Consider the following 25,243-nt stretch of genomic DNA (forward strand, 5'->3'; position numbering starts at 1 on the left):
AAAGTTTAAAATCTCAGAAATGTGACTGTACAAACGACATTGGCAAAAATGGTTTTACTTTGAAGTTATAAAGGTAAAACCATTAGGCAAAAATAAAAAATTGTTCTTTTCCTTTAAAAATCATATTTTTGCAACAGAAAACTTTTAAAGACTTTAAAATACGGCGTTTTAAAGCTAAAGTTATATTTTTAAAAAAATTATAGCATTGTCATTCTTTTTAAAAAGTATAATTATCTAACAAAGAGAATATGAGATATTTTTGGGTGTCTAAAAATCTATTTTTTTTTAAATCATATCTTGCAATAAAAAACTTTTAAGAACTTTACATCCAGCGTTTTATAATTAAAAAATCATACTTTCAAAAAAAAATTATGTCATTATCATTCCTATTAAAAAATATATTTATGTAACAAAGCAAATATGAGGTATTTTTGATTAATTCAAGGTGTCTAAAATTAAAAATTGATGTGTTTCATGATATATTTCGGACCCTTCTGCGTAGGGTTCGCCCCCTTTTTCACAACTCTATAATATAGTCTGTTCGAAAATGGGTTAGGTTATTACTTGTAAAAATAATGCTGTTGACAGAAATGAAAATTACTGGCGTGCGTTTCGTTTTTTCCATCAGTAAAACCAGTAGACAATTTCAAATAGTCCGAAATGTTATAAAGATTTTTAGATTTAAAATTACGGACATTTTAACGTTACCGCAAGCTTGTAGTAACATTGCAGAAATCTTCTGTAACTTCAACTAGGATTTATGCAATGTTTCTTTAATCTTTCAATGCTGGGTTATGATTCTGATCTTCATTTTTTAATTTTTTAATTACCCAATTTTGCAAATGAGTTACAAGAATCTGTAATGCGGTGCAATGCAAGATTTCCCTAAAAGTCGTTGATCAAGAGAGACGGTAGTCTCGCTTAGCGAGAGACTGCATTACGCGCACGCCGTCTCTTTTAAATGCCTCATTCGGGTTGTTGACCGCGCGTGGGCCCGTAAGATAGGCGGCACGCCGCGCGCCATCTGGCACGGCCTCCCCACTCTCCTCGGTCGCATGGTCATTCACCTACTCCAAGCGCACGTGTAACTCGTCGGCCACATGCGCCTCGAGTAGTCGAATGACCAAGCGATTGAGAAGAGTGGGGAGGCCGGCCCAGACGATGCGCGGCGTGCCGCCTATCGTACGGGTCCGCGCGCGGTCAATGACCCGAGTGGGGCATTTAACAAAGACGGCGTGCGCGTAATGCAGTCTCTCGCTACGCAAGACTACCGTCTCTTGATCAACGACATTTAGGGAGATCTTGCATCGCATCGGCGTTACAGACTTTCGTAACTCAAGGATAGGTACTTAAAAAATAGGTAATTAAAAGTTAAATAATAAAATTAATAACTTTTAACTTAACTTAGTTAATTTTAAATCATTTAATTTTTAACTTTAACTAATTATTTTTTAAACACATAAACTTGAATTTATTAACTTTTTACCAAAGTTAAAAATTTATTTGTATAAAAAAGGTTATAAAATAAAAAATTTTAAACAAAGAAAAGAAAGAATTTAAAATAAAAAATTAAATGAAAGTAAAATTGGAAAGCAAATATACACAAAAGAATAATAAACATTTTTAATGTTTGCTGGATTAGGTGTAATATTTTGAAATTTTGATTTAAAATAAAAATTTATTTAATAAAATATTATTTTCTTTTCTGTCTTTCAAGAAATATTATACGTAATAGACGGATAGATATTATAAAATGTTGGATATAAAAAAAGAAAAGAAATAAAATAATGAAAAATATAAGGAGTTTTCAAATACGGAAAAAAGATGAAGGTAAAGAGAAGAAAGGAAAAAAAGAAGGGCAAGAGTTTAAAATAAAAATATCCATATGTTAATAATATTATTTATTAATATTACATTTGTTATAAAAAGTGAAAGTTAGAATCATAACTCAGCATTGAAAGATTAAAAAAACGTTGCATGAACCTTACATTGAAACATTGTAACATTATATGGAAGTTACAAAAAATTTTCTGCAATGTTACTACAAGTTTACGGTAACGTTGAAATGTCCGTAATTTTAAACCTGAAAATCTTTATGACGATTCGGACTATTCGAGATCGTCTACTGGTTTTATTGGTGGAAAAACCGAAATACAACGCCAACGATTTTCACTTCTGCCAACTGCATTATTTTTACTTGTAATAACCAAACTTATTTTCAAACAGAGAGATAGTATTCTAACTTTAGACAGAATATATGCGAGTAACATACGTGCACAAACTGGTTGAACGTGTTTTGTCTGGTTTTTTTTTATATAAGATTACTCACAAAAAAGTTTCACATACAATGTTAGTCTCACAAACCCCAACGTTTTCACACAGCAACCGTTCGAAACTTTATTATATGGGACCTCTCAGACCTACTTGTGTGTTTAAAAACTAAAGATATATTTTATTTAGGTTAGGTTATTTAATTAAATTAACATCCAATTGCATCCGAAGAAAAGTTTCGTCGAGTCAAAAAATATTTGTTTGAATTAAAAAAATTTGTGTATTGCTGTACGATTAAAGAAAAGTTTCATTGATTTAAAGAAATTTTTTAGTCGTTCCTTTTATTAGAATGAAAGAAATGGTTTGGCAATGCAAATCTTTTTTTAAGTAAAAAAAATATATTTAAAAAATATATTTTAAAAATCAAAACAACTATATTATATTTTTTACATTTCTGTCAATACTTTTTTTGAATTAAAAAATTGAATTAAATTAAACAAGTAATTTAAACAAATTTAATTTAATTTATTTATTTCAAAAAGACTAACAATGATATTTTTTTAAAATCAAATAAACTTTAAAAAAAAATAACTTCAAATTAAAGAAATAATTTTAATTTAATTTAATATTAAACATAACTTTCCTCTATAGATGTACTCATTTTGGTCTCTTAGTATATTCACTTATTTTGTTTACAAAAGTTTCTGTTTATTCCATTATACACAGAAATATCGTATATTTTTAGTTTACATTTTTTTTATTATATAGATATAGTATATGTTTATATATACATACATACATATACATACATATATATTTCATATAATATATATTCTTTCAAAACAGAAAATATTGCTCAAAAAGTATAAAATAGTATAAACTAGTATAAAATTCTTTTTTCCCCAAATACAAAAGGAATGTTATCGTTGTGCAGCTTGTTATTACATTTGTATCATATTGTGCGTTCAGGTTCTCTGTTTTAAAGATTTTTGTAAAAAAGTTAACAGTAATACATTAATGTTTTAAGTGCTTCAAAACCTGTGATGGCAAATCCCACAAAGAAAGATATCACACGCGTAGGCTGTTGCGGCAAGATTGCGTATGATATAGTGTGAAAGACACGGGAAAATACAAAGGTTCTTATTAGAGTTTTGGCCAACCACGGTGCAGGTCCCGTTCCTAGCCAGAGGTACGTGACGATGAACCAAGGTACAACATTCTCCAAATCGTTCAGGTGTGCCCTGCGTACACGTTCCACATCCGGATCATCGAAAGTCACCTTAGCTTTAGGGTTAAACGAAACGTCCTCTTGATTTGCGAATACCTATAACAATTAATCACAATCAGTTTTATTCTAATAGATTCTGACGGTTACGTTAGCACTAACACAAAACACGATAAGATCTTAGTTTCTAATACTTAATTTGAAGATGCATGTGTTCAAAGAAAAATGTGAACATACATTTGTGAACATATATATTTTTAGAAACGATATAAAAATTTTATCAATTTTTCTTTAAGAATTCAAATGAACTTTTAAGCTTCTTCTTGTTGTACATTTAGCGTTTAGTAACAATGGCAAGCGATCTCAGGATAAAAAATTATTTATGTTTGATAATTTAACTATTCCCATATGTAAAATATTGAGATGTATGACTATTTTCTCACACTAATATGTTTGTTTACGTACTCTCTTTCGGAATCGTTGTCGTGCAGTTAACGGCGCCATCGCCATCACTTTCAGGACCAATATGCTGCCCCAAAAGCCGAATACTTTGAGCACTTCTGGATTTATTTCAGACATCTTTTTCGGTCTTCAGATTCACCTTGTTGAGTACGTAATGATGATTCTGCTAGTTTGATGATATTATACGCAGTAGTGGAGAGACTGATCGACAGTGGTCAGCACATTCTCTCTACTTGATACGCACACGTTTTACCGGTTATCTTGTGCTATATATACATGTATTGCGACACATGTATAAAACACGTTTATCGTATTAGTCGATGCGAGTTAATCTTTCGATCTAACCATTACTCAGCAAAATGTTAAGATGTGAATAAAAATAAAATATTTCTCATTAGTTGCATACTTATTCATGAGTAAAATTATGCCGTATTAATAATTTGCTATGTGACATTTTCATATCGTAGAATTAATTATGTAACTATTCTGATATGCGTGAAAAACACGAGTGAGCCTTTCAAACATGTTGATTTATTAAAGTTGATTGCACTTAACCTAGTTTTAAAACGCGGCAATTTAGAGAAATGTAATTTCATTATATCTAAATTGAGCTCTCGAATATTTACGTAGCGTGAAATGTTGCACCTTGCAGATTTTACGTCACAATATTTCACGGACTTGTAGAAATTGAAAAATATTTGTCTTGAGCTGCACTTGCAGTTGCTTGAAGTAAAACATATTTTTTTCTTTTAATGTGTATTCAAGGGAAAGGGATTGTAAAAGAAAAACTATAAGTACAGGCCATATTTTTTTAGCAAAAATGACTAAAATTGTCAGAAATTTATATTTGATGTTGATTTGTTAATTTTTGCAACACTGCGGATTAAAAATCGCTAATATTCTTTTTTTCAAATAACCCTGACACATATTCGATGATTCGATAGTCAAAGGTTAGAACCTTTCTGAACCTTTGGAGCTTTGGAGCATCTCTTTGACCTAGCATAATCTTGATCTTGCATGTTCACGTCGGCTTCGTTTAGAGAATGCGACCAAATGCGACGACCACACGCGTGGGTTAGATGAATTGTTTACGATTGGCGCGTGTTGGCTGATTCGATTGGCTCCTCGCTAGTGGTCGCGTTCTCCACGTGCGCGTCGATTTGATCTCCCCGGTGTTGAGGCAACCAGTCATTCTTCAGAACGCTCGCGTCGTACGTTCGCTCGTTGGAAACGCTCCATTCACCGCTCACGCTCCGCGAGGTGAACGTTCTAATATTATCGAGGAAAGTTCTCGAAGCGACCGCGTGTAACGCAACGAAAACGCGCCGTCGACGATGGAGTCGTGCCAGACCGATTCCGCCATTTTATAAGCTAGTTTCTTTTTTCATCGTAGCGATTGAATAAAATTAATGCGACCTGCTGGCTAAGCTGGCTTCCGGGCAAACAGGTCGCCGCGTAAAGTTCCGAGAAGAGATGAGAATAACGGGGCCGAGGCGACGCTGACGTATCTCGTTTCGGTTGAGCGTTCGTCTTGGACGTGAGAAAGCGTACAGTACTCGTTATCCCTGATCTTTTCAGTCTTTTCATCTAATTAATTTTCATCATCCAATTTAATTTAATTCCGGGTAACTGCTACTTTGGACGGAGCGCAGTAAGCGCAGTTGCTTTCCGAGAAATCTTAATCACGCTCCCCCGTCGCGAAGAGGTGGTTTTTAAATCGAGGAACTCTCCAGTCGAGGAGCCGAGGCAAGCGGGTCGCGCGTGCGCGACTGTTTGATCGCTGACGCAAGGGAGTACGTCAGCTGTTTTGTTAGACTCTCTCGCGGCGGATAGACGTGCGTGTGCGTCCGTCGTCGTCGTCATCGTTGTTGTCGTTGATCGTTGTCGTCGTCGTCGTCGCCGTCGTTGCCGTTGCCGTCACCGTCACCGTCGTTGTCGGGAGATGCATCGGGTGTTGTATTGTTGACTTGGTGGGGCATCTCTCTCTCTCTCGCGCAACTTTCGTCCGTCACACGGCAACGGGCTCTCGCGCACCTTTGTTCGCCGTACGCGCGCGTGAGAAGAACTGCGTGCGCGTTTCCGTGCGATTCTGCGTGCGGACGACGCGTTCGCGTGCGTGTCGCCGTCGCCGTCGCCGTCGAGGCATCACGCGCTCGCTCTCGCTCTCGCTCTCGCTCTCATCGCCTCGGATCGGATCCTCGGGAGAGCGACCCCGATTGATCCCGCGGGACGTAGGACGTTCCGCGCGTGTGGGAGACGTCCGTCCCGGACCCCGTCGTCCGTGACTACTCTTGACGCGACAGAATCGGAAACGTCCTCGTTCGTAGTGGTAGACACACATTGTGATACTCCGATAGATAGAGAGAGACAGACAGAGAGAAGAGTAGAGAGTGGAAAAACATGGCACAGCCGACGAGCAGCGCGCTACGGGCGCTCGCCCTGGAATACAAGAGCCTGCAGGAGGAGCCCGTCGAGGGCTTTCGCGTCAAACTGGTCAACGAGGACAACATGTTCGAGTGGGAAGTCGCGATCTTCGGTCCGCCCGACACTCTCTATCAGGGCGGATATTTCAAGGTACCCTGTGCTTGTCCTGTTTACGGTGCTGCGTATATGTGCGCGCGTGTCTGTATTTACGCGAGTCGCACCGAGCAACGACGGCGAGGTATCGATGGTGGCAGCTACGCGTTCATGCTATGCGCGTCCCGTCGTCGTCGTCGCCGTCGTCGTCGTCGCCGTCGTCGTCGTCGTCGTCGTCGCCCGTCCCCGTCCCCGTCCCCGTTCCCGTCCGCGTCCCCGTCCGCGTCCCCGTCCCCGTCCCCGTCCCTTCTTGGTTATGTCGCGCGTTTCTCGCTACGTGCGTCGCGTCCCACTCCATATATTCGTTGCTCAATAATAATTTTCATGAGTTGAAAGGAAAAAATGTCACAGAATAATGATTTTCAAAACTAAGAATAATATTATGAAAGTCATAGTGTGCTCTTCAGAGATAACTATTGTAATATTGAAATGAAAATATAAAATATTTAGTTGAAATTTGAGATTATTAAATTCTTTAAAAAGAAGATTAAATTATACATATATGAGCACGATTTTTATTGAAATATACTCCAACAGCACTCCATTGATATCATAGAGACGTCATTAAGACGTTATCAAAACCTCATTTGATGTCATCTTTGCTGGGATGATATCGTACGAATATTCTAAAATTTTTTGCTTGTATATGAAGCATCAATTATAGAATATATCGATTTTAATTTGAGTCGGATACTGTTTGATACTGTTTTTATCTGTGTATAGTCGTGAGCTAAAAGGTTGCAACACATTTTCTTCGATTGTTTTGGAAATGTAGACTTGCTCATTAAACGGCGAACGTCATTGGTTCTTACCTGTGGATCCAACCAATTAAGCATCAAACCATCTACTATCAAAAAAAATGTGTTGCTACCTTTTAGCTCACGACTATACTGCTGAAATAAACAAAAGCGCGTTGTGCAAGATATGATTTTTAAATCGCATAGCGATACTTCACACACATAGATATATATATATAACATTCTACTTTTTACGATAAAATGCGGATAACGCGTGCTTTAACTTGCCGCATAATGTAGCTCGACGTTATTGACTGTTTCGGTTTGCCAGTAAATCCATACGTGTACAAGTACACGGATTCTATTCCTGGTGATGTGATATATTAGAATATACTTATCGCCGCGCGATATCGCGAACATGCATTTGCAATATTCACCCCAGATTCTCTAATACACTAAAAATATCTAATATTGAAAAAGGGACGATAGAAAGTTCATATCAATTTGACATATTATTTGATAATGCGATCATAATAAAGATTATTATAATCGTTACTGCAATTAGATATCGAATTGAATTATCCTTTATATTTTAATAATAAATTAAAGATCTGCAGATCTCGATGCGGATAGTTTGCATCGAAATTTTAGATTTCTGAAAATTCTAAAAATAAACTAGCTCGATAAATTACATTCTAGCTGCATTAATCAGGCACTTATATTTTATAGTCTATTCTAAAAATGAGTTATTTATTTGCCTGTTTGTTCTCGTAAAGACTCTTGAAGTGATTTTAATTACGTAGATTGTTGTAAAATATTGTTATCGAAATAAATTTGGATCGTATCGTTACTGTGTCATACGATCCAAAACATTTATAAGACAAGGAAACAAAGGTCTGTCAATCGACGCCTATAATTAACTCGATAATGAAACGTATGAGTCTTTTATCGTCGTCAAATGTTTGCACGTGTGACAATGCGGAATTTCACGTTCGCTGCATTGAGTGCGCTTGTTTCCTATCCTTGAGCCTTGTTTATCTCGGAAACTCGAGCGTTTTCCTGCCAAGTGAATTTTGATGACGATCACACGCGAGTCATTGAGACTATACCTTGACCGACTGATGACAAAATGCTGGCTTACAATTGGATCTTCCCCCTTTCTCATTTGCCGAAGATGAATTCTTTTTGCATCAATCTCTAAAAGAAAAAAAAAGATAGGAAATAGGGAACGTAGCAGTGAGATAAGAATTTGACCTTACCTTTTGTTGGATTTACAATCGACATTTTGTCTCTTCAAGTCATCCTTAAAAATTTCATATTAGACGATCGAAAAGATGTGAAGAGTAAATGACGAGTAAATGAAGTACGCGCGTTCGGCGAGAAAAAAAAGAAGACGGAAACACGTCTTCTTCTTTTTTTCACGAGCCAGCGCAGTTGCAGCGTAGCGGCAAAAGGAGGCTTTAATTGGCTGGCCAGGTTAAACGGCGGAGACTGCAAAATGAGTTCTGTCATTGCCGCCGCGGCTGCAAAGTTTTTGCATGTCCCGTCCGCTTTCTAAACCACTCTCTGCCTCGTCGTGAACGAGTGAACGCCTATTCACGTAACGCAACGTATCTTCCCACAACGTAACCGACGCGGACGGTAACGAGCGCGGCGTTTCTTGCGAACGGCGAACGGCGCGCGGCGTACACCTTGCGCATGGAAATCCCTCTTGGTGGTTATTTCGAAAGACTGCGTCCACCGCTTCGCTCGTAGCACCGGATTAATCTGTTATCCGTTTTACCGTAATCGCGTTAGCCCTTAACCGGTGAATGCTCGCGTTGCGCTGTGCTCAGGTAAACAATCGCTTTAATCTTACGCCGCGTTTGAGATATCTTCGTGAATGAATAACTTTACATATCTCCGTTTCATTGTCTAGAAGTCTAGAGAGGGTTACGAAGTTTCTCGCTTTTATTTACAGCTTTTTCTAGTCAATTTGAAATCCAATTTTTCCGTTACTAAAGTTTCGCGAGATTAAACGGCTGTTAAATAATAAATTAAACTGTTCTTTCGAGCTTTAGATGAATCGAGTTTCATAGTGCAGATATACGAGCTTTTTATGCCTTATTTAGCTTGAGATAACCCAATCTAACTTTACGCAATACAAAGGTATAGTAACGTGATGCAACGGAGGCTTATTAAAATCAGAAAAGAACGTTACGTCGCTAAGAACGTGTCGATGCTACAAAACAACGTTGAACGCGCATTGTGCATGCACATAATCGGATCACGCCTCCTTCATTCATTTTTAATCATCACTGCCTTTTAAACTGAAGCGGAAAAGTTCGATCTGCCTGGTGTTACGTCCTAGAAACGTAACGCACGAGAGGCATGCGACTTGTCGACTCAATATTAATAATTTTACTGAATGTTAATTATCATATCAAAAAATTAAAATACCTAAGTATCAATATCATACCTATACGAAGTATTTTTTTCACGCTTTAATAGCACGTGTGACGGAGATATCGATTCTCACGTATGCTTTTGATCGATAACGACAATTATGACGATCCTCTCGCAAGATCACGTTCTACTTATCGGGAGTCACCCTTGATCAAAATTTATGCACGGCTCGGTAAAAGGCGAGGAACGCCGATACGGCTGCCAAGTTACATAAAATGCCATCGAGCATTGTCTCGATTCTATTCCTGGGTGCAAGCAGGCCTTTACCGATCGGCACAGTCGACCAACTTTCACCTAATCTCATTCCGCTTAAGACGATCGCGCGACGGTTCGTCGCCGATGCACGAAAAATCGATCCGCTATCGGACCGAGCTTACGTTTTTCGACGCGGCCTAACTTCGCCGCGCGTTTCATTTTCCACCAAGTCCGTCCCGATCAGACTTTATCCTTTCACCTCGCGAAGAAATGGCGGGCATCTCGCTTCACGAGTGCCAGAACGCGTGGTGGTTTCGCGATAATACGACTGCGAATCGATAGTCAATACCGCGAATCTTTAGAAGTCGCGGTCGTGCCGATTCGTTCAGATCTGCGATTCTGATAGGAAACGTATTTGTTATATCTTGCGCATGTTGAAGAAGCCAAAAGTTATTTTTGTCGTTTCCTTTCTTCTCGTTGCTCGTCGAGGCGAAAAGAGTCTGATCATTGCAAAAGTAAATGTGATACTTTTACTTGTACCTATAAAATTTCTATTTATTTTCTTAAATCTAAAAAAACGTTCTCAATTATGCGAATGAAATGTGATTTCACTCAAAATACTGTTAACGTAAGAAAAATATGAGTAGTAGCTAAGTTAAAAATGGAATAGATCGAGCGATCGTCTCGCATCTGTGAAAAAGTCTGAACGTCATCTGCTGTCAAGTATGACACGATTGGATAGTTTTAAAAGTCGCCACCTAGCTTACACAACGTCGCGTTACGTTGACCAGAGTTGCTTATTGTCGAAGTAGGTCGCGAAAATTTGTAGGTCACACGATGGAGCGACGAAAGACGCCGTGCCGAGGTGATAGTTCCATTCCCGAGCAACCTGCAAAAATCCTCACGATTCGTGATCTCTCTTTTGCAAAAGTGGATCTCGCGATGAATAACTGTTGCGACAAATTCAAATGAGATTTTGCTGTAAAAATAGAAAGCTTGTGCCGTAGACGATTCTCGGAATATTTCCATGACAGTGCCACGTAAGATCGCTCGCTGATAATCGTGCGATCGATATTTCATCGGAAAACTTCTGCACTGTTTTATTTTAAGGGAAGTCGACATCATTAAATAAAAATTATAAATATAACGTTTAATTTTTTTACGAGCGGATTAATAGTAAAGGTTACGTTGAATATTATCGATCGTTACGTTAACGAGATAGGAAAGACGAAGGAACCTTTTCGGCTATGAGCCATCAGTTCCATTTTGATTGAACAAACAGTTTCGGCAAATTAGCTGTAGCGAAAATTGTTGGAAGGTGCAACGAGACAATTTACGGATACACGTGGAGCAAGGGGCGGGCGGACGAGCAATCCCCGAGTAGAATTTTCGTGACACTGTGAGCGTGTAGTCGGTAGAAAGTAGGTTAATTCTAGAACGCGGTTATCCCGGAGGACGAGGTGGATATTTGGGCCATGACCAGGTCGCGATCAATATAGCGTCCCGACGGCGAAGCCTGCATCGAACAACCAGACGCCCCTTTCGCGCTCTGGAATGGAAATCGATATCGTCGCAGATTCCCTTGGAGATTCCGAGCCCGATCGAAATATCGGATCTTATCGACGTCGGAGCCCGCCGTGCTCCGATTTTACATCTTGTTATCTCGACTACGTTCTAAACGGCCATGTTGCTCCACTTTCGCAGCATCGGAAAACTCCGATGTGTTCATTTACAGATCGTAGACCAGAGTAATTAACTTGCACCGCGTTAATTCGTTTTCATCAATTCGAATCTCGTCGGTCCGAGAAACAAATCATCCTCGCGCCATTTGTCAATTTTCAACAACTTGGTAAATCGTTGCGCGAGGACGAGATTAGAAAGTTTATGTGAAATTGATTGCATGAAACTAAAACTCGGCGAAGAAGTTTGTTGTAGTTTTTCGCAAAGGTTCGCATAGGCAGGTACTAAAACCGGTATAACTTCGTTGAGTTCACCACTTATATTTTGGTGCTGTACACACGCGGGAACATTTCCCACGTTGCTCGTGAGAATAGAACCGACGACCTTATATACTAAGGTAAGGCAGAGGCAAGGCACGCGTGTGGCGCGTTGGATATTGAACTCACCGAAATTATAACGGTTTCAATTCAAGACGAGAGAGAGAGAGAGAGAGAGAGATAGAGAGATAGGATAGGAGAGGACGCGTGGGCGTCCCGACGCCGCGACGACTCGAAACCGCGAGTCGCGAGTCGCGAGTCGAATGTTGAGAATATACTCTGACTAAGCTTGCGATTCGTTATGTTACAGGCACACATGAAGTTCCCGCCGGATTACCCGTACAGTCCACCGAGCATTCGTTTCATGACAAAAGTTTGGCACCCGAATGTATATGAGGTGAGTGAATATATACGAGAATTATCGATCCCCCGCATGCTCTCTCTCCCTCTCCCTCTCCCTCTCTTTCGACCCTTTCCTTTCTCTCTCCTACGTGTGTGTGTATACGTGCGTACGTGCCCTCCCCGTCTCCCTTGCGTCCCTTTTCCGTTCATCCGTCCCGCTCTCACCCCGTTCTCACCACCACCCTACTCTCACCGCGCCACCCCTCGCAGTATAACGACCGTCCCGCTCGTCCGTCCGCCTCTCTTTATCTTCCACCCTCCGCCGCCATAGCTTTTACAACCATCAGCTTTTACATCGTCACTTTCAGCGCTTGTGAAACCACCCGGCCCGTCCAAACCCCGGGCCGTTCGTCGTTTCCATCGAGACGCGGCCGCGGCCGCGTCCGCGGGGCGGGGATCGGGAAGGGAAAAAAAGAAAGTAAAAACAGTCGACTCGAAAAATTGCACGTTGCGTAGTACTTCTCGCCCGAGGTTGCATTCATGTATCGACGTATCACCGCTACCACATTCTTGAAACGTCCGGCCGTACTATATTTATCGCGGGGCACACGTCGTCACGTTCGACGTTCGTAAAACTCCGCGATTCCCGTTCTTTCGCCACATCCGTCGACGTGCGAATTCGCGCGGCTGCGGCGATTAGCGGGAAACGAGTCCAGCCGACGACGAGGCGACGAGGCGACGATGCGACGAGGCGACGAGTTGACACAGCGACGAGGCGACGATGCGACGAGGCGACGAGTTGACACACCGCTGCTGATAATCCACGACGTTTTTACGAGGCGATTGATCGTCGTGTTGTCCACCACTTTAAAAGGTCGAAAGCACGACGGCCGTTTCCTGTCTGCCAAAGTACTATATCGCGACATTTAAACCCCGCTCTCGTTCGTTCCTTTGTCGTCTAATGTCACGAAATAAAATATCGAATAGAATAAGGTACATCAAAATATATTCTCCGCCTTCTTAAATCAATCAAAGTATCGCACACCTGACTTGGGCGAGTGTGGCCAATAAGTAGTACAAAATATTGAGATTAGCAAAATATTTTGCAGACCGTATCGTTCGAAATGGGAATAGTCGGGGAATGAAGAAAGGAACATTTCCGCATTCTTCGTACGTATTGTCAGTAGTACCATTCGCGTTTGCACAAAAGTATCGCATTCTCATACGCTTATCGACCTCGGTCGCCGCATCTCTTCGCTCGCTACTCGTCGTATATGACCCTTCGGCGGCTAGCGAAGCGAAGTCAATGACCGTCGAAAGCCCATGTGGACATCCGTGTCCACTCGCCCGTCGTCGATAGGGATGGTAACGACGGGAACGTGTTATGAGTAACGAGGCAAACACGAATATATATTTTTTTTTAAAGGTCTGGGCTGTCGAAGAGAGGATATTAAAGTTTGTGAATTGTAGACTGTAGATAGTTATTCTCACAGTGCTTGGTTACAAACGGAACGTGCTTGTAGTGTAGTATGAAAATAACAGTAAAATAACATGGTTGATGTATCGTACAGAAATATGCGAAAGCGAATGTAAAATCGAACATTTTAAATCATCATTTCCTTCCTATCTCGGTTCGAGTGTTCACAAAACAATTTACTTATTTGCTAATCAATTGATAAACTTCTTCTTACGTAACTGCAATTATTTTGCAAACAGTTCTCATGTTTATCGTAGAGGAAGGTGATGTTCTTTTGACCCGTTGCACCGTTGATTATGCTATTTTGTGCAACCATTTATTGAAGTTACTAATAAAAGTAAAAATATATAGTTCGACTTTTAAAAGTGCTTTATAGCTTAGAATGTTAATAATAAAAAAATTATGTCGCTATGAAAAATCATTTATTGTTTGAGCACATGCAAAGTAATTTGTAAGTTTTTCGTCTTATAAATTATATTTGAATTGTCTATATTATTAAGTAGATTATTTCGAAAAAATTAATTACATTCAACACTCACTAAATTTTAATCTACAATTTATAAAGTTACAACAAATAGAAAATAAGCAAAGATTTTATTTTTGATCAGTAAGAAATATTATATTTTGAAAAAGATGAAAGTATAACAAAAAGTCAAGTAAGTTAAAGGTAAAGTTAAAGGTGAAGATAAAGGTCAAGATAAAATTTTGAAAAAGATATTAAAAGAAAATTTTATTTTTAATAAGATTGAATTTGTAACATGAAATTCTATTCTTATGTTATTATTTTGATCAAAATAATTTTCATATATTTTATAAAATTACGTAAACTTTACGCAATGTAAAAAAATGTTAAAAATAATGTAAATATGTAAAATTATTTTTTCTTTATATTTTTTTATCTATTGGTCAGAAATACATTATGGATGTTATACCTTTGATCAAAATTCAATTTTTTTTTCTTAAAAAAATAAATATTAAAAAATAACAATTTAAATATACAAAAAAATATACATAAATGTCAATACTTGAAAAAATATTTTAGAATTGTTTTTGTATTTTTAGATACTAAAATAAAACTTAAACGATAAAAAATATCAAAATTTGTCAAAATGGCACATCACTTTCCTCTATATTTCGTCTACGCTAAATGTTTGTTTTATTTGTATTTCAGTACATTTTAATTCAAGATAGTAATGGAATCTTTTCACTCTGTACATCGTGTTCATTCTTTACGTTACGTGTGATCATAGCGAAGCGCTACTCACTGCAAAGTGAAAATCTCGATCTCTACACAAGGCAGACTATAAAAGAGTAGCTCTCGGTTATACAAAGGAAATTAATCATACGCGGAGAAGCCAACTTATCTCGTTTCTTCTTTACCGCGTGAAATTTTATTTTGATGATAATCTGCGCATTGCGCAAATCCTCAAGGAAACAGTACTTACTCCAATATATAGAGATCTTTCACAATCGAAGCAGACCGTTGTAAGTTTACTCGATATACCCGCACGACTTAACACGTGCACGATTCGCTCTTCTCTCGCAGCCCAACTTTCCCCGTCGTGAAATTCATATTATTTGTACGCGTGTGTATCTTGCGCATTACGCGAATCTTCCTCGGTTTTCTTTTCGTCGGCGCGTAAATCACATAATGTACAGTAAATACGGTACAAACTACCGTTTTACCTGTACAATTAAGAATAAGAAACATTGTTTCATTTATCTTCTTGTATGCGGAATATATGCTGGATTTTATATTAAGTATGTATTGCATCTATTAATTTTAAAATAATAAAGAAACTACTAAAAAATTATAAATTATTATATATTAAAAATAATACAAAAAATTCGGCGACGATCCTCTACCTGAATCAAAAATTATTTTAATAGAAGTAAAAATATGCTGTAGAGAAAATATATTATATTAAGAAATAATGAAAAAAAATCTAAATATTTTAATATAAATATACTTTAAATATAGAAAATGAAATTATGTTAAGTTAAACAACATAAAAATGTTGTTTAACAAAAATAGAATGTTACAGACACCATTTTCATATGCATACAGTTCATTTAAAATAAAAATATTAACATATTTGTAAAAATGAGTGTAATACATCCTTAAGCTATCAAACATCACGTTTCTTAAGCAGAGAAATTTTTAGAGTTAAATTCATTTTTTTCATGTTTTTGCTCACATTTTCCTAGCATATAGATCTCGACATTATAGATCTCGAGTGCCGGTCACCTCCGCCAGTTGCACTTCGCGCGATTCTATGCGTCGGCACTCGTCGACTTGTACAAATGCATGCACGAACACAGCGATGCTATCGCTGTTGGAGCGGTCGTGTCAAGTGCCGGGCGTTTACTCGAGAAGCTCGCCTTCGCCTTCGTGGCTTATTACGAGGTGTTCGGAGTCGAGCCACGGTGAAACCACGATGCGCCTTGTCCTACTTGCTTGCTGAACGTCTTCGTGCACGGGAGACGAGAGATAGAAATGATTCTAGTGAGGAAACGTGCGCAGCGAGTTCCTTGATGCTTGGCACGCGTTTTTATAGATCTACATTTTTTTTCTCACTATACGCAGTCTGGTGCGAAAATCGATGATTTTATGCGATATTGATATTGATAATCTTAGCTATAAAAAATCATCTCTCGCCTCCGAATATGGTGTAGAACGCGTGAAGCACGGCGTCCTCGGTGACTTCTCTTTACGTACCGTAAAGATACATCCGGAGGTCTCGTCCTTCGAGCAACGATGTCTTCTCAGGGACAACAAACGCGGAACCAGAATCACCGAGGTCGCCATGCGCTATGCGTTGGCGAAAGGAAAACAGAATTGTGAATGCCGTCCGCACAACTTGTAACTGCTGCTTTTTTTCTCAAATAACATTAAATTGAATTTATAATATAAATTGAATTTGTTTATAAAATCGCGGATATATGTGTACATATATATGCTAAATAATTTATTGTATGCGAGTAAATACAAAAATAATTCATTGGATAAACTTCTGAAAATAACACCCGTAAATTTCAGTTAGTCGGACAAAACAAAGCGATATCACACTAATCGAATTAAACAAAAAGATGCAATAAAAAATTAATTTAAAAATTACTTCTTTCTCTGTGTAGAACGGTGATCTGTGCATATCAATTCTGCACCCACCCGTTGATGATCCACAGAGCGGCGAATTGCCCTGTGAGAGGTGGAATCCGACGCAAAATGTCAGGTGGGTGTAATAAAAAGCAGAGGGAAGAAAAGCAAAGGAAAAGGAACTGGAATGAAAATTACAATTGTTGATACAAAATTGAGCTCTATGTTGGAATTTGCGGAATATGGATTAAAATTTTTGCTAGAATTAATTATTAATTGATTGTGTTTCTCATCTTAGGACCATCCTGCTATCGGTAATCTCGTTGTTGAATGAGCCCAACACATATAGTCCAGCCAACGTTGACGCGTCTGTGATGTACAGACGCTGGCGTGATTCCAAAGGAAGAGACAAGGAATATGAAAATATCATAAGGTAAGGTATCGTCAAGTATAGTGCCGTTGCGTGACATCACGCGGTTGCAGGGAACTTTGCGCATTTTCGTTAGAATTATACTGCTAGTGGAACCATAGCGTGCTAAAAACTATGCCAATTGTGTGCGAAACAGATAACTGCAAAAACGAGAATATTGGTAAATATAGATATACATTTTAACGTTAAAACGGCCATGTAAATCTAACTAGGAAAACCATTGCTTGTTCTAATTATAATCGAAAATGAGAACTATAATATGAACTGTTTTTAATAGTTATATTAAATTACCTATTACTAAAAGAATATTACTTAGAAATAATAATTTGCATTTTGAAAGCAATGATCGATACATCTATAGAATTATGTAGTTACCTAAAATTTTATGTGCATGAACAGTTTTCTAAATTATTCAATACTCTATTTCTTTATCTATACATAAAATATAGAGAGAAAACTTATATATGCATAGTCTAATCTAAGTCCTTGGAAATCTTAAAAATGTTGAGAATCTTTTATCGAAATTTTTTGTTCGAAATTTTTTGTTGAAATTTTTTCTTCGAGGATTTTGATTTTATTTCGCGAGTAGTTAAGAGATATCCATAAAATGTACTTCAAAAACCAAAAAAATTTTTTGTAAAGATCCATATAACTTGAAGATTTAAGTACACTTATTTCAAAAATAAATTTTTTAATAAGTTTAATTTTTGTTTGACAAGTAGAATAGTTGTCATAATCAGCGAGGTACGAAGTATATATTTTCTATCTAGAAAACAAGCTCAAGCTGCCAAAATGGAAGCGGAAAAAGAAGGTATTGTCGTGCCTGTAACTCTGGAGGATTATTGCATAAAGACTCGAGCGAGGCCGGCCGAACAACAACTAGATATGACAGACTTCTACGATGACGAGTACGAACTGGATGACGATGAGGATGAGCAGTTGAGCGCGACCGATTACGAGGATGGCGACGATAGTGGCAATGGGGAATCGTGATCCATTTCTTAAATGATAATAAAAAAAACCGCGAATTCGCTAATTATTATATATCAGTTCTGTATAGATTAATAAATTAACGAGCTTCTAAACCGGATGCTCTTCTATTTTTTTTTTTTTTAGATGTGCTACTAAATTCAAGTAAATATATATTCTTTTATTGAAATCGTATATATCTCTCTTAAACCATCGTCAATATTGCCACTTATGTTTTGTAAACAAATTCATATCTAGATAGACAAACTCTTGCATGAGTTGCACGTTTATTTCGAAAGCACATTGTGCATATATATGTACATATGTATATATGCTTCAATATGATTTTATATTTTTGACTATAAAATAAAAAATTTATAGGCAAGTCGCAGGTTGAACATCATTACTACAGTTTGTAACTTTTTGTTTAAAAAAATAAAATAATTTTCATAATTACTTTTAAGGAATAATAAGATTACCTGCTCAATGGTGGTTTATGAAAGATAGTATTCTTTAACTCTCGCACTCTGTCGAAATATTTGTTAGCGAAAATTGGATTATTTTGTGAATATTTATGATGCATATTTAGAAAATCTTAATTATTTTATATTGTGTGCATAATGTAATAAACATACACATATTAAGCTTAATATATGTTATACGTATTACACAAATGTACGGTGTATGTATTATATAAATATGTAATACAATACTTTGCGGAATTTCATTATAAAAAAATTACATAAAAAAAATTAACAAAGCTACAAAGAATGATCCAATTTTGGCTGGCAGAGAGTTAATAGAACGATTGGAATGTTAAATAATCATATGAAATTATATATGGAGAATTCCGTGTTTACAAGCTCTTTAACTTAAGCAATATGCATACGGCGCGCGTGCGCACGATGGATATAAGTACTATGGATAGGAGCACTTTGCTTGTTGTGTTGTGGCTGGCACTTTGATCCTTTTAAATAGAAATGGACCAATTGATTTACCTTGCAAGGACAAACGTTCGATAAAAATGATCATATGTAAGTACTATAAGTACACGATCAATTTTTTTTATATAGGACATTTAGTTTCACGCCTCTTGTTCAAAGTTGTAAACGGGTACATCAATTGATCCTAAAGTATAATATCTACATAAAATTTGCGTTGTTTTCGATAATTATTTATGATTTTCGATAATTAGTTATGATAACACAAAGCAGAAAAAAATCGTCAGGGGAAGAATTTAATCTAGTGTAAGAAAAAATAAGCTGCCGAAGACCTGTTAAAAATTGTCAGTAATAAATTTGGCATCTTTCACACACTAGAATCCATATTACATATTGATATCATTAATTATATTTATATATGTATGTGCATCCATATATCGATGTAATCATACCGATATTTTCGCCGTATTACTTTACTGAATTACAAGACGAAGTTAATAGCAACCATGTTTTTATTTCTTCGCGGGTCTGAACGATAGACTCAATCATGGCTTTTAGAAGGATACAACTTTTATATTTTAATTTTGATTATGAACATCAAATGTCTCGAGAAGAAGAAAACTTATAATGAAACTTATACGCGCTACAGCCATAAAAGTTTAGCTTATAATTTTCTTAAAGATCTCTCTTTGCTACCATCTTACACAAGAGGAAATGAAGCTTTCTTTAGATAAAATTGGTTAAATGTAAGCTTACTATTTAAGTGAAAGATATACCGGATACAAAACTAATCGACTTTAGTAGTGTATCTGTGCTCGTATGACTGAAATTGTAAATAGTACGTGAAACTCAATTTTAAAGAGACACAAAATATATAGGTGGTACTCTTTTACTTATTTCTTTACTAGAGCCACTTCATTGAAAGACCAATATCGGATGTTGAAAGTGTTTAAATGATAAAAAATAAAACAAGAGGACATTTTTAAAAAATCCCAATAGCTAAGCATATACTCTGCGCTTGTAGTAGTATTGTAGCTGAAGTGAATATTCCCTAGTTCCTTCGACGTATTGTAAAATCTTTTCTCATTTCATGTTTTTTCTTATATAGCTATTTAATAATAGAAAACATACAAAGTACTGAAAAAAAAAAACAATAATTTATATATCGCATAATTCTTTCCTCCTCTTTTTGTACATACCAATAAAAAGTTTTTTCTTCGTACAGTTATTAATAAAATTAGCGTAATACTACCACATGCTTTATCGATAATTTAGTGAGTATGGGTAATGTGTCAGGTAATATTAATCATTTACTATTAATTACTACCTTTTTCACATGATGATAGGCTAATGTGAAGAAATATGTGTAAATACATTTTATTATGGCAAAATACTTTGACTTTTTGTGTATCTTCTTAATTACTCATATATTCCGCACGGCAAGTAATAACGCGATATATATAAAAATATGGTTTATTCTTCACACAGCTTTACATGCACAACGATTGCACAGGACAGAGATTATAAACACAATATTTTTATATTATTTTTTATGAATTAAAAAATAAATTATAGAATGATAACTATACCGACCATTGTAATAAAAAATTGTAGAGGTAGTTGTCAGTAAACGTTTCTATAATGATATAGGTTAGGTTTTTTGTTCAGTACATTTAGCACAGAAGGCACATTGAAATTGTAAAAAAAAAGACTTCGAGCACAAATAATAATTTTTATCAATTTGAAACAATAAAATATGCGCTATATGCGAATGCGTATGTCAGTTGAACCCTGTGCATATGATATGCAGTTCTTGGACAAAAAAATGTTAATAAATACAAGAAAACATGAAAAAAGAAACAAAACTAAAAACATCGTAATGTTATCAACGATATGTTGGTGGGATATTCATAAAGCTTTATCTTACGGCTAGTATTATGTCTAAAAATTATTTAATATCTTACTCTAAACGGTAATATATTAAACTGAGATTATTGTCATGTGTGATTATGGACGGCTGTTTAATAACGATAATGTAGATTAGCCCAGCATTTCGAGCAATAATATTCATTTTCTGGAGACCCAAAGAATCGGCAGTGCTCAGTACGGCACTCCTTCGCGGTATCCTGTACAAATAGTAATTTTAACTAACAAAATTTATTTTTTTTCAGAAGTTCGACATACCTCTAAATTGTCACTATTGTTCCAAGTCTCTGGCCCCGTATTATTTGATGGAGTTTGATCGTTATAAAATGTAGATCTGCAAAAAGAATATTAATTTATCTGCACGCTCACTGAAGAGATTTTACAATTTATAATTTTACAATTAAAAATTTTATAATTACCTCGAAAGATAAAGTGTATGATCTTTGTTTGTGTTAGTAGGTAACAGTTTGCTAACGCTCGCATGACTACCGCGATCACTGGCAGCATAAAATTTGGACCTTCCGGCGCCATAATTCAATTCACTACCTGTGTCATCTATCTGATGATCTTGTAGATATCTGTAAACGAAAATTCTATAAAACTATTCTCAATCCAAATAGAACACTGAATAATCGAAATCGGAATATACCTTGCATGGGCACACTGAAGATAATTTTGAAGCATTTGATCCACATACTCGTGACGTCTACTCTTTATCCTCACACACAACAAGCCTTCTGTGGAAATTCCACTCGTGGAAGGAGGACTCTTTGGCCGTTTATTTGTCATAGACAGTAGCTTTTTACTGACAGATTTCCCGATAGAACCGAATTGTTTAGCGACTTCTAACATCTGCTTCGCGGTCTTTGAGAAAGTATTATCAGTATCGGAAAGTCTATCAATATCTTCGGATGTGAAACTTTGATACTCGCAGTCTAAATATTGTCGTAATAAAATCTCCATCTACATGCAACAAGGTGATAAAAATAATTTCGTTATTTAATCAATAATATAATACTTCATTAGCAATAACGAATAGATACATATAACGAGATTTACTTACAGTATCTTGCGTACAAGTTAACAACTCTCGTGACCCATCGACCCAATCCCAATCAGGACCAGGATCCACGGCAAATAAAATCGACAGCAGTTTGCTTGTGTCTGGATCCACTAATGGTATACTAACTCCTTCGCCGCAAGCACTACCGTAATCATTGCATCCGTCTACAGTTACAAGAGGGGAGAAATGAGCAGAATGATATGCCAAGAATAAGGGTGTTCTGTGACAACGCGAAGGCGACACTTCTAAAGGTAAATACACTCCACCGAATGGAATCGGCGCTAAGGCTACTCCATCTGCATCTTTCAGCATTGTTTCTGCTATAACTATTATAGGCCTTTTTAAGATATGAGCCAAGGTTAAAACGTGTATCTGAAATAAAAGCAAATTGTAGTTTCTAAAATAAAAATTAGTAATTAGTGGAAAAAATGTATCAGTACTTCTTCAAGGCTCTGGTAAGAGGTAGCAGTCTGATTTCTGATTGCAGGAGAAGCCATATCTACTATACTTTGCCATTCCGATAACCATTCCGCCTCCGTGTACGATAATCCAGCCGCTGCGTTTAAACCAGTTTGTCTCCATTTCCATCGTCTAAAAATTATGATAGACAAATAGAATTCTCCATTTTTTAGTACCTTTAAAGAACCTACTAGACGATCAATAATATTGTATATTTTTTTAGACAATGCAAAGCAAACTCAATATAGCTCCAGACAATCAACGACAATATAAAGTATCTAAAGACTGCTTTAGACTAACATCTTTTTATTTTATACCTGAAAAGCGCATGTCTGTATTCTCCTTTGGTTAAAGTATTATGCAATGCCTCTCGCAGAGTAAGTAATCTATCGTGAAAGCCCCACATCCCCAATGATGCAGCATGAAGTAAACAATTGCCATCTCCAGATGTTGCTAACGGCCAAAGAACTCTAGTACTTCCACTTTTGTACCACCAGTTTAAGCGACCTGCAGCTTCCAGTGAGTTCAGGCATCCATTCTCTATAAGATCCTTCTCCAAGAATTTACGGAACGAATCTAGATATAAAATCAATAAAACGTTAGAAACTTTTAGGATAGGATACATATAGCATTCGAGTAGAAAAAAATACCTGGATACACAGACAAGTCTGGCAATGAAAATGTGAATTCTGGGGTGTCAGGTGCTCCTAGGGCTGCCAATTGTGAACGGGCATAGGAGACAATCGCTGCATTTTCTGTTGCACGAGAGATACCCCTAGCCAGTTTTTTTGTGCCACTCGCAGCATTTTCCAGACCATTTTCAGGAGGACTTTCGTTCTCCAAGCCATCATACATGGATAAACCAACACTCATAACACAGCTGTGTCCTGTCAATGAGCAACAAAAACAATTTGTATTAAAGACTAAGTTGTGAGTCATCAGTCATTAGTCACAGCTTGTCAGGTATTAAAGACTGAACTTTATTTATTGGGCAGATAATTAAATTACTTGAAGACTCAATATTGTTACAAGTAAATTATAGTATTGTCTTTACAGACTAATTAAATTTAATTAATGAGATAACCTATAACTTTCAGGTTAATCTTATCAAAACGTGTTTAACAATTTTTGAGTAATGTACTTTTCGGTAACGTATCGCGTATTTCCGTCAATTTTTCTTAGAAAGATAAGTAAATAATAAGAATAGAAGAATGATGAATTTTAGTAATGTTCGATATTAAATTTTGATAATTATATTATTTGTACAATCTAATAAAACTAAGATGGAACAAACTCCATTACAGCGTCTACTTCTCGAATCGGCAAGAGAGCGAGACATTTCTCATTATGGTTATTCTAAGCTGTAAACAAACGATGCAGCTGCGGTGATGCGGTGACAAAACGCACTTGCGCAAGGTCACAGTAGAGATTCGTAACCGGCCGCGATTACGCGCGAATGTCAGCCGTGTAATCGCGCGCCACTATATACGAACACATATGTATATAGACATATACATGTATATACATACGTATATAGACGGCCTACAGAAATAGGACAAGGTTCCGTCGCGGCCACCACCTTTGACGAAAAGAAAAGGAGCAACGCGTAAAATCGATCGCAACGCACACCGAAGGCACACCTTCCAGACGAAAAATGCGACTTTCGCTATCATTCCATTGTCATCGTCGCGTAAACATTTGCGTGGGAGTCTGATGTCTTGCTTCGATACGGAATGCAAAAGACGAGAGAAAGAGAGAGAATGAGGGAGGGAGGAACGAAAAAAAGAGAGGAAGGAATAAGCGAAAGATGCAAACCTTGGGCCGTTCGAACCGAATTAGCTCGCGGACGCGACGCAGTAGCACGGCTGCTGATTTTCCAGCCGATGTCCCAGTCGATGTCCCGTCGCGTGTATCCTTCTCATATTTCACTCAAGCGATCCCCCACGAGAAGCCTGCCGCGATGATGGGTCGTGCGCGCGCGGAGAGATGTGGGGCGCGGAGGTGGGATGTCCGAATTCGATCTCTCTCTCACGGGGATCACGACGAGTATAAACACAGCGACATAACCTATGCTCCGTCTGGCGGTACCTTGCAGGTGCGCAACGATGGTAGGAGAGAGGCCGCCGAGAACCGACTGCGCGCAGGAATCGCGGCACCGACGCGACGCTCGTTTCCTCGCACGGTAATCGGTATGCACGAACACACGGTGAAACTTCAAACGGATCACATGTCTCGGCGTCGCGTGACGACCAGCCGCCGTTTACGCGTGCGCGCTGATCACGCGCTCGCGCTGGCACACCTCGAGCGATTCGCGCGAATTTTCCACGCATCGAGCTTCGACAAAAGACGAAAAACGAGGAACAGGGAGGCGAGATCGCATTCGACGCACGTACGCGCGAGGATGACGACTCGTGCAAATATGAGCGATGACGTTATCGAGTTTTTCGGCAACGACAGATAAGATATGATATATGACTCATACTTTTGTTTGTTCTATATTTACGTGCTATGTCTGCATTATTTCGTCTGTCACTTACAAGATAATATTGAAGACCTCTAGCTAAAATCTTATCGGAGTTTACGCGGTTAAAAAAAGATTGCGCACTGACGTCCTTTCGGCGAGCATTGTG

At 37.5% G+C, this 25,243-nt stretch overlaps 3 protein-coding genes and 1 long non-coding RNA gene across 9 annotated transcripts; 2 read left to right on the plus strand and 2 right to left on the minus strand.

Annotated features, from left to right (window-relative positions):
- Positions 1–2,298: 2,298 nt before the first annotated feature.
- On the minus strand, positions 2,299–4,352 carry LOC105195113 (microsomal glutathione S-transferase 1). Its single transcript, XM_011160360.3, has 2 exons — positions 3,962–4,352; positions 2,299–3,595 (listed from the first exon to the last, which is right to left on the minus strand). The coding sequence occupies exons 1-2, from the start codon at positions 4,073–4,075 to the stop codon at positions 3,272–3,274; spliced, it is 438 nt and encodes a 145-aa protein (XP_011158662.1). The 5' UTR covers positions 4,076–4,352; the 3' UTR covers positions 2,299–3,271.
- Positions 4,353–5,276: 924 nt separating this feature from the next.
- On the plus strand, positions 5,277–20,556 carry LOC105195112 (ubiquitin-conjugating enzyme E2 R2). Its single transcript, XM_011160359.3, has 5 exons — positions 5,277–6,532; positions 12,220–12,306; positions 16,864–16,961; positions 17,124–17,258; positions 18,026–20,556. Exons 1-5 carry the CDS (start codon positions 6,359–6,361, stop codon positions 18,246–18,248), a joined length of 717 nt encoding a protein of 238 aa, XP_011158661.1. The 5' UTR covers positions 5,277–6,358; the 3' UTR covers positions 18,249–20,556.
- LOC120357921 lies at positions 13,027–16,831 on the plus strand. The gene is made up of 2 exons (XR_005574924.1): positions 13,027–13,244; positions 13,361–16,831. It is a non-coding gene; the product is annotated as an uncharacterized LOC120357921 (long non-coding RNA).
- Positions 18,356–25,168, minus strand: LOC105195118 (OTU domain-containing protein 7B). Of its 6 annotated transcripts, none has more exons than XM_039449904.1 (9): positions 25,151–25,168; positions 23,264–23,500; positions 22,931–23,189; positions 22,595–22,745; positions 22,155–22,526; positions 21,741–22,054; positions 21,511–21,669; positions 21,350–21,425; positions 18,356–21,312 (listed from the first exon to the last, which is right to left on the minus strand). In XM_039449904.1, the coding sequence occupies exons 2-9, from the start codon at positions 23,484–23,486 to the stop codon at positions 21,187–21,189; spliced, it is 1,680 nt and encodes a 559-aa protein (XP_039305838.1). In that variant the 5' UTR covers positions 23,487–23,500; positions 25,151–25,168; the 3' UTR covers positions 18,356–21,186. The 6 variants fall into 6 exon arrangements, with proteins under 6 accessions (XP_039305838.1, XP_025989378.1, XP_011158670.1 ...); XM_026133593.2 differs by lacking the exon at positions 25,151–25,168 and adding an exon at positions 24,702–24,824; XM_011160368.3 differs by lacking the exon at positions 25,151–25,168 and adding an exon at positions 24,429–24,756 and having other exon boundaries at positions 18,356–21,291.
- Between the last annotated feature and the right edge of the window lie 75 nt (positions 25,169–25,243).

This window comes from Solenopsis invicta, chromosome 5 (genome assembly GCF_016802725.1).
Source record: "Solenopsis invicta isolate M01_SB chromosome 5, UNIL_Sinv_3.0, whole genome shotgun sequence".
Taxonomy (NCBI): Eukaryota; Metazoa; Arthropoda; class Insecta; order Hymenoptera; family Formicidae; genus Solenopsis; species Solenopsis invicta.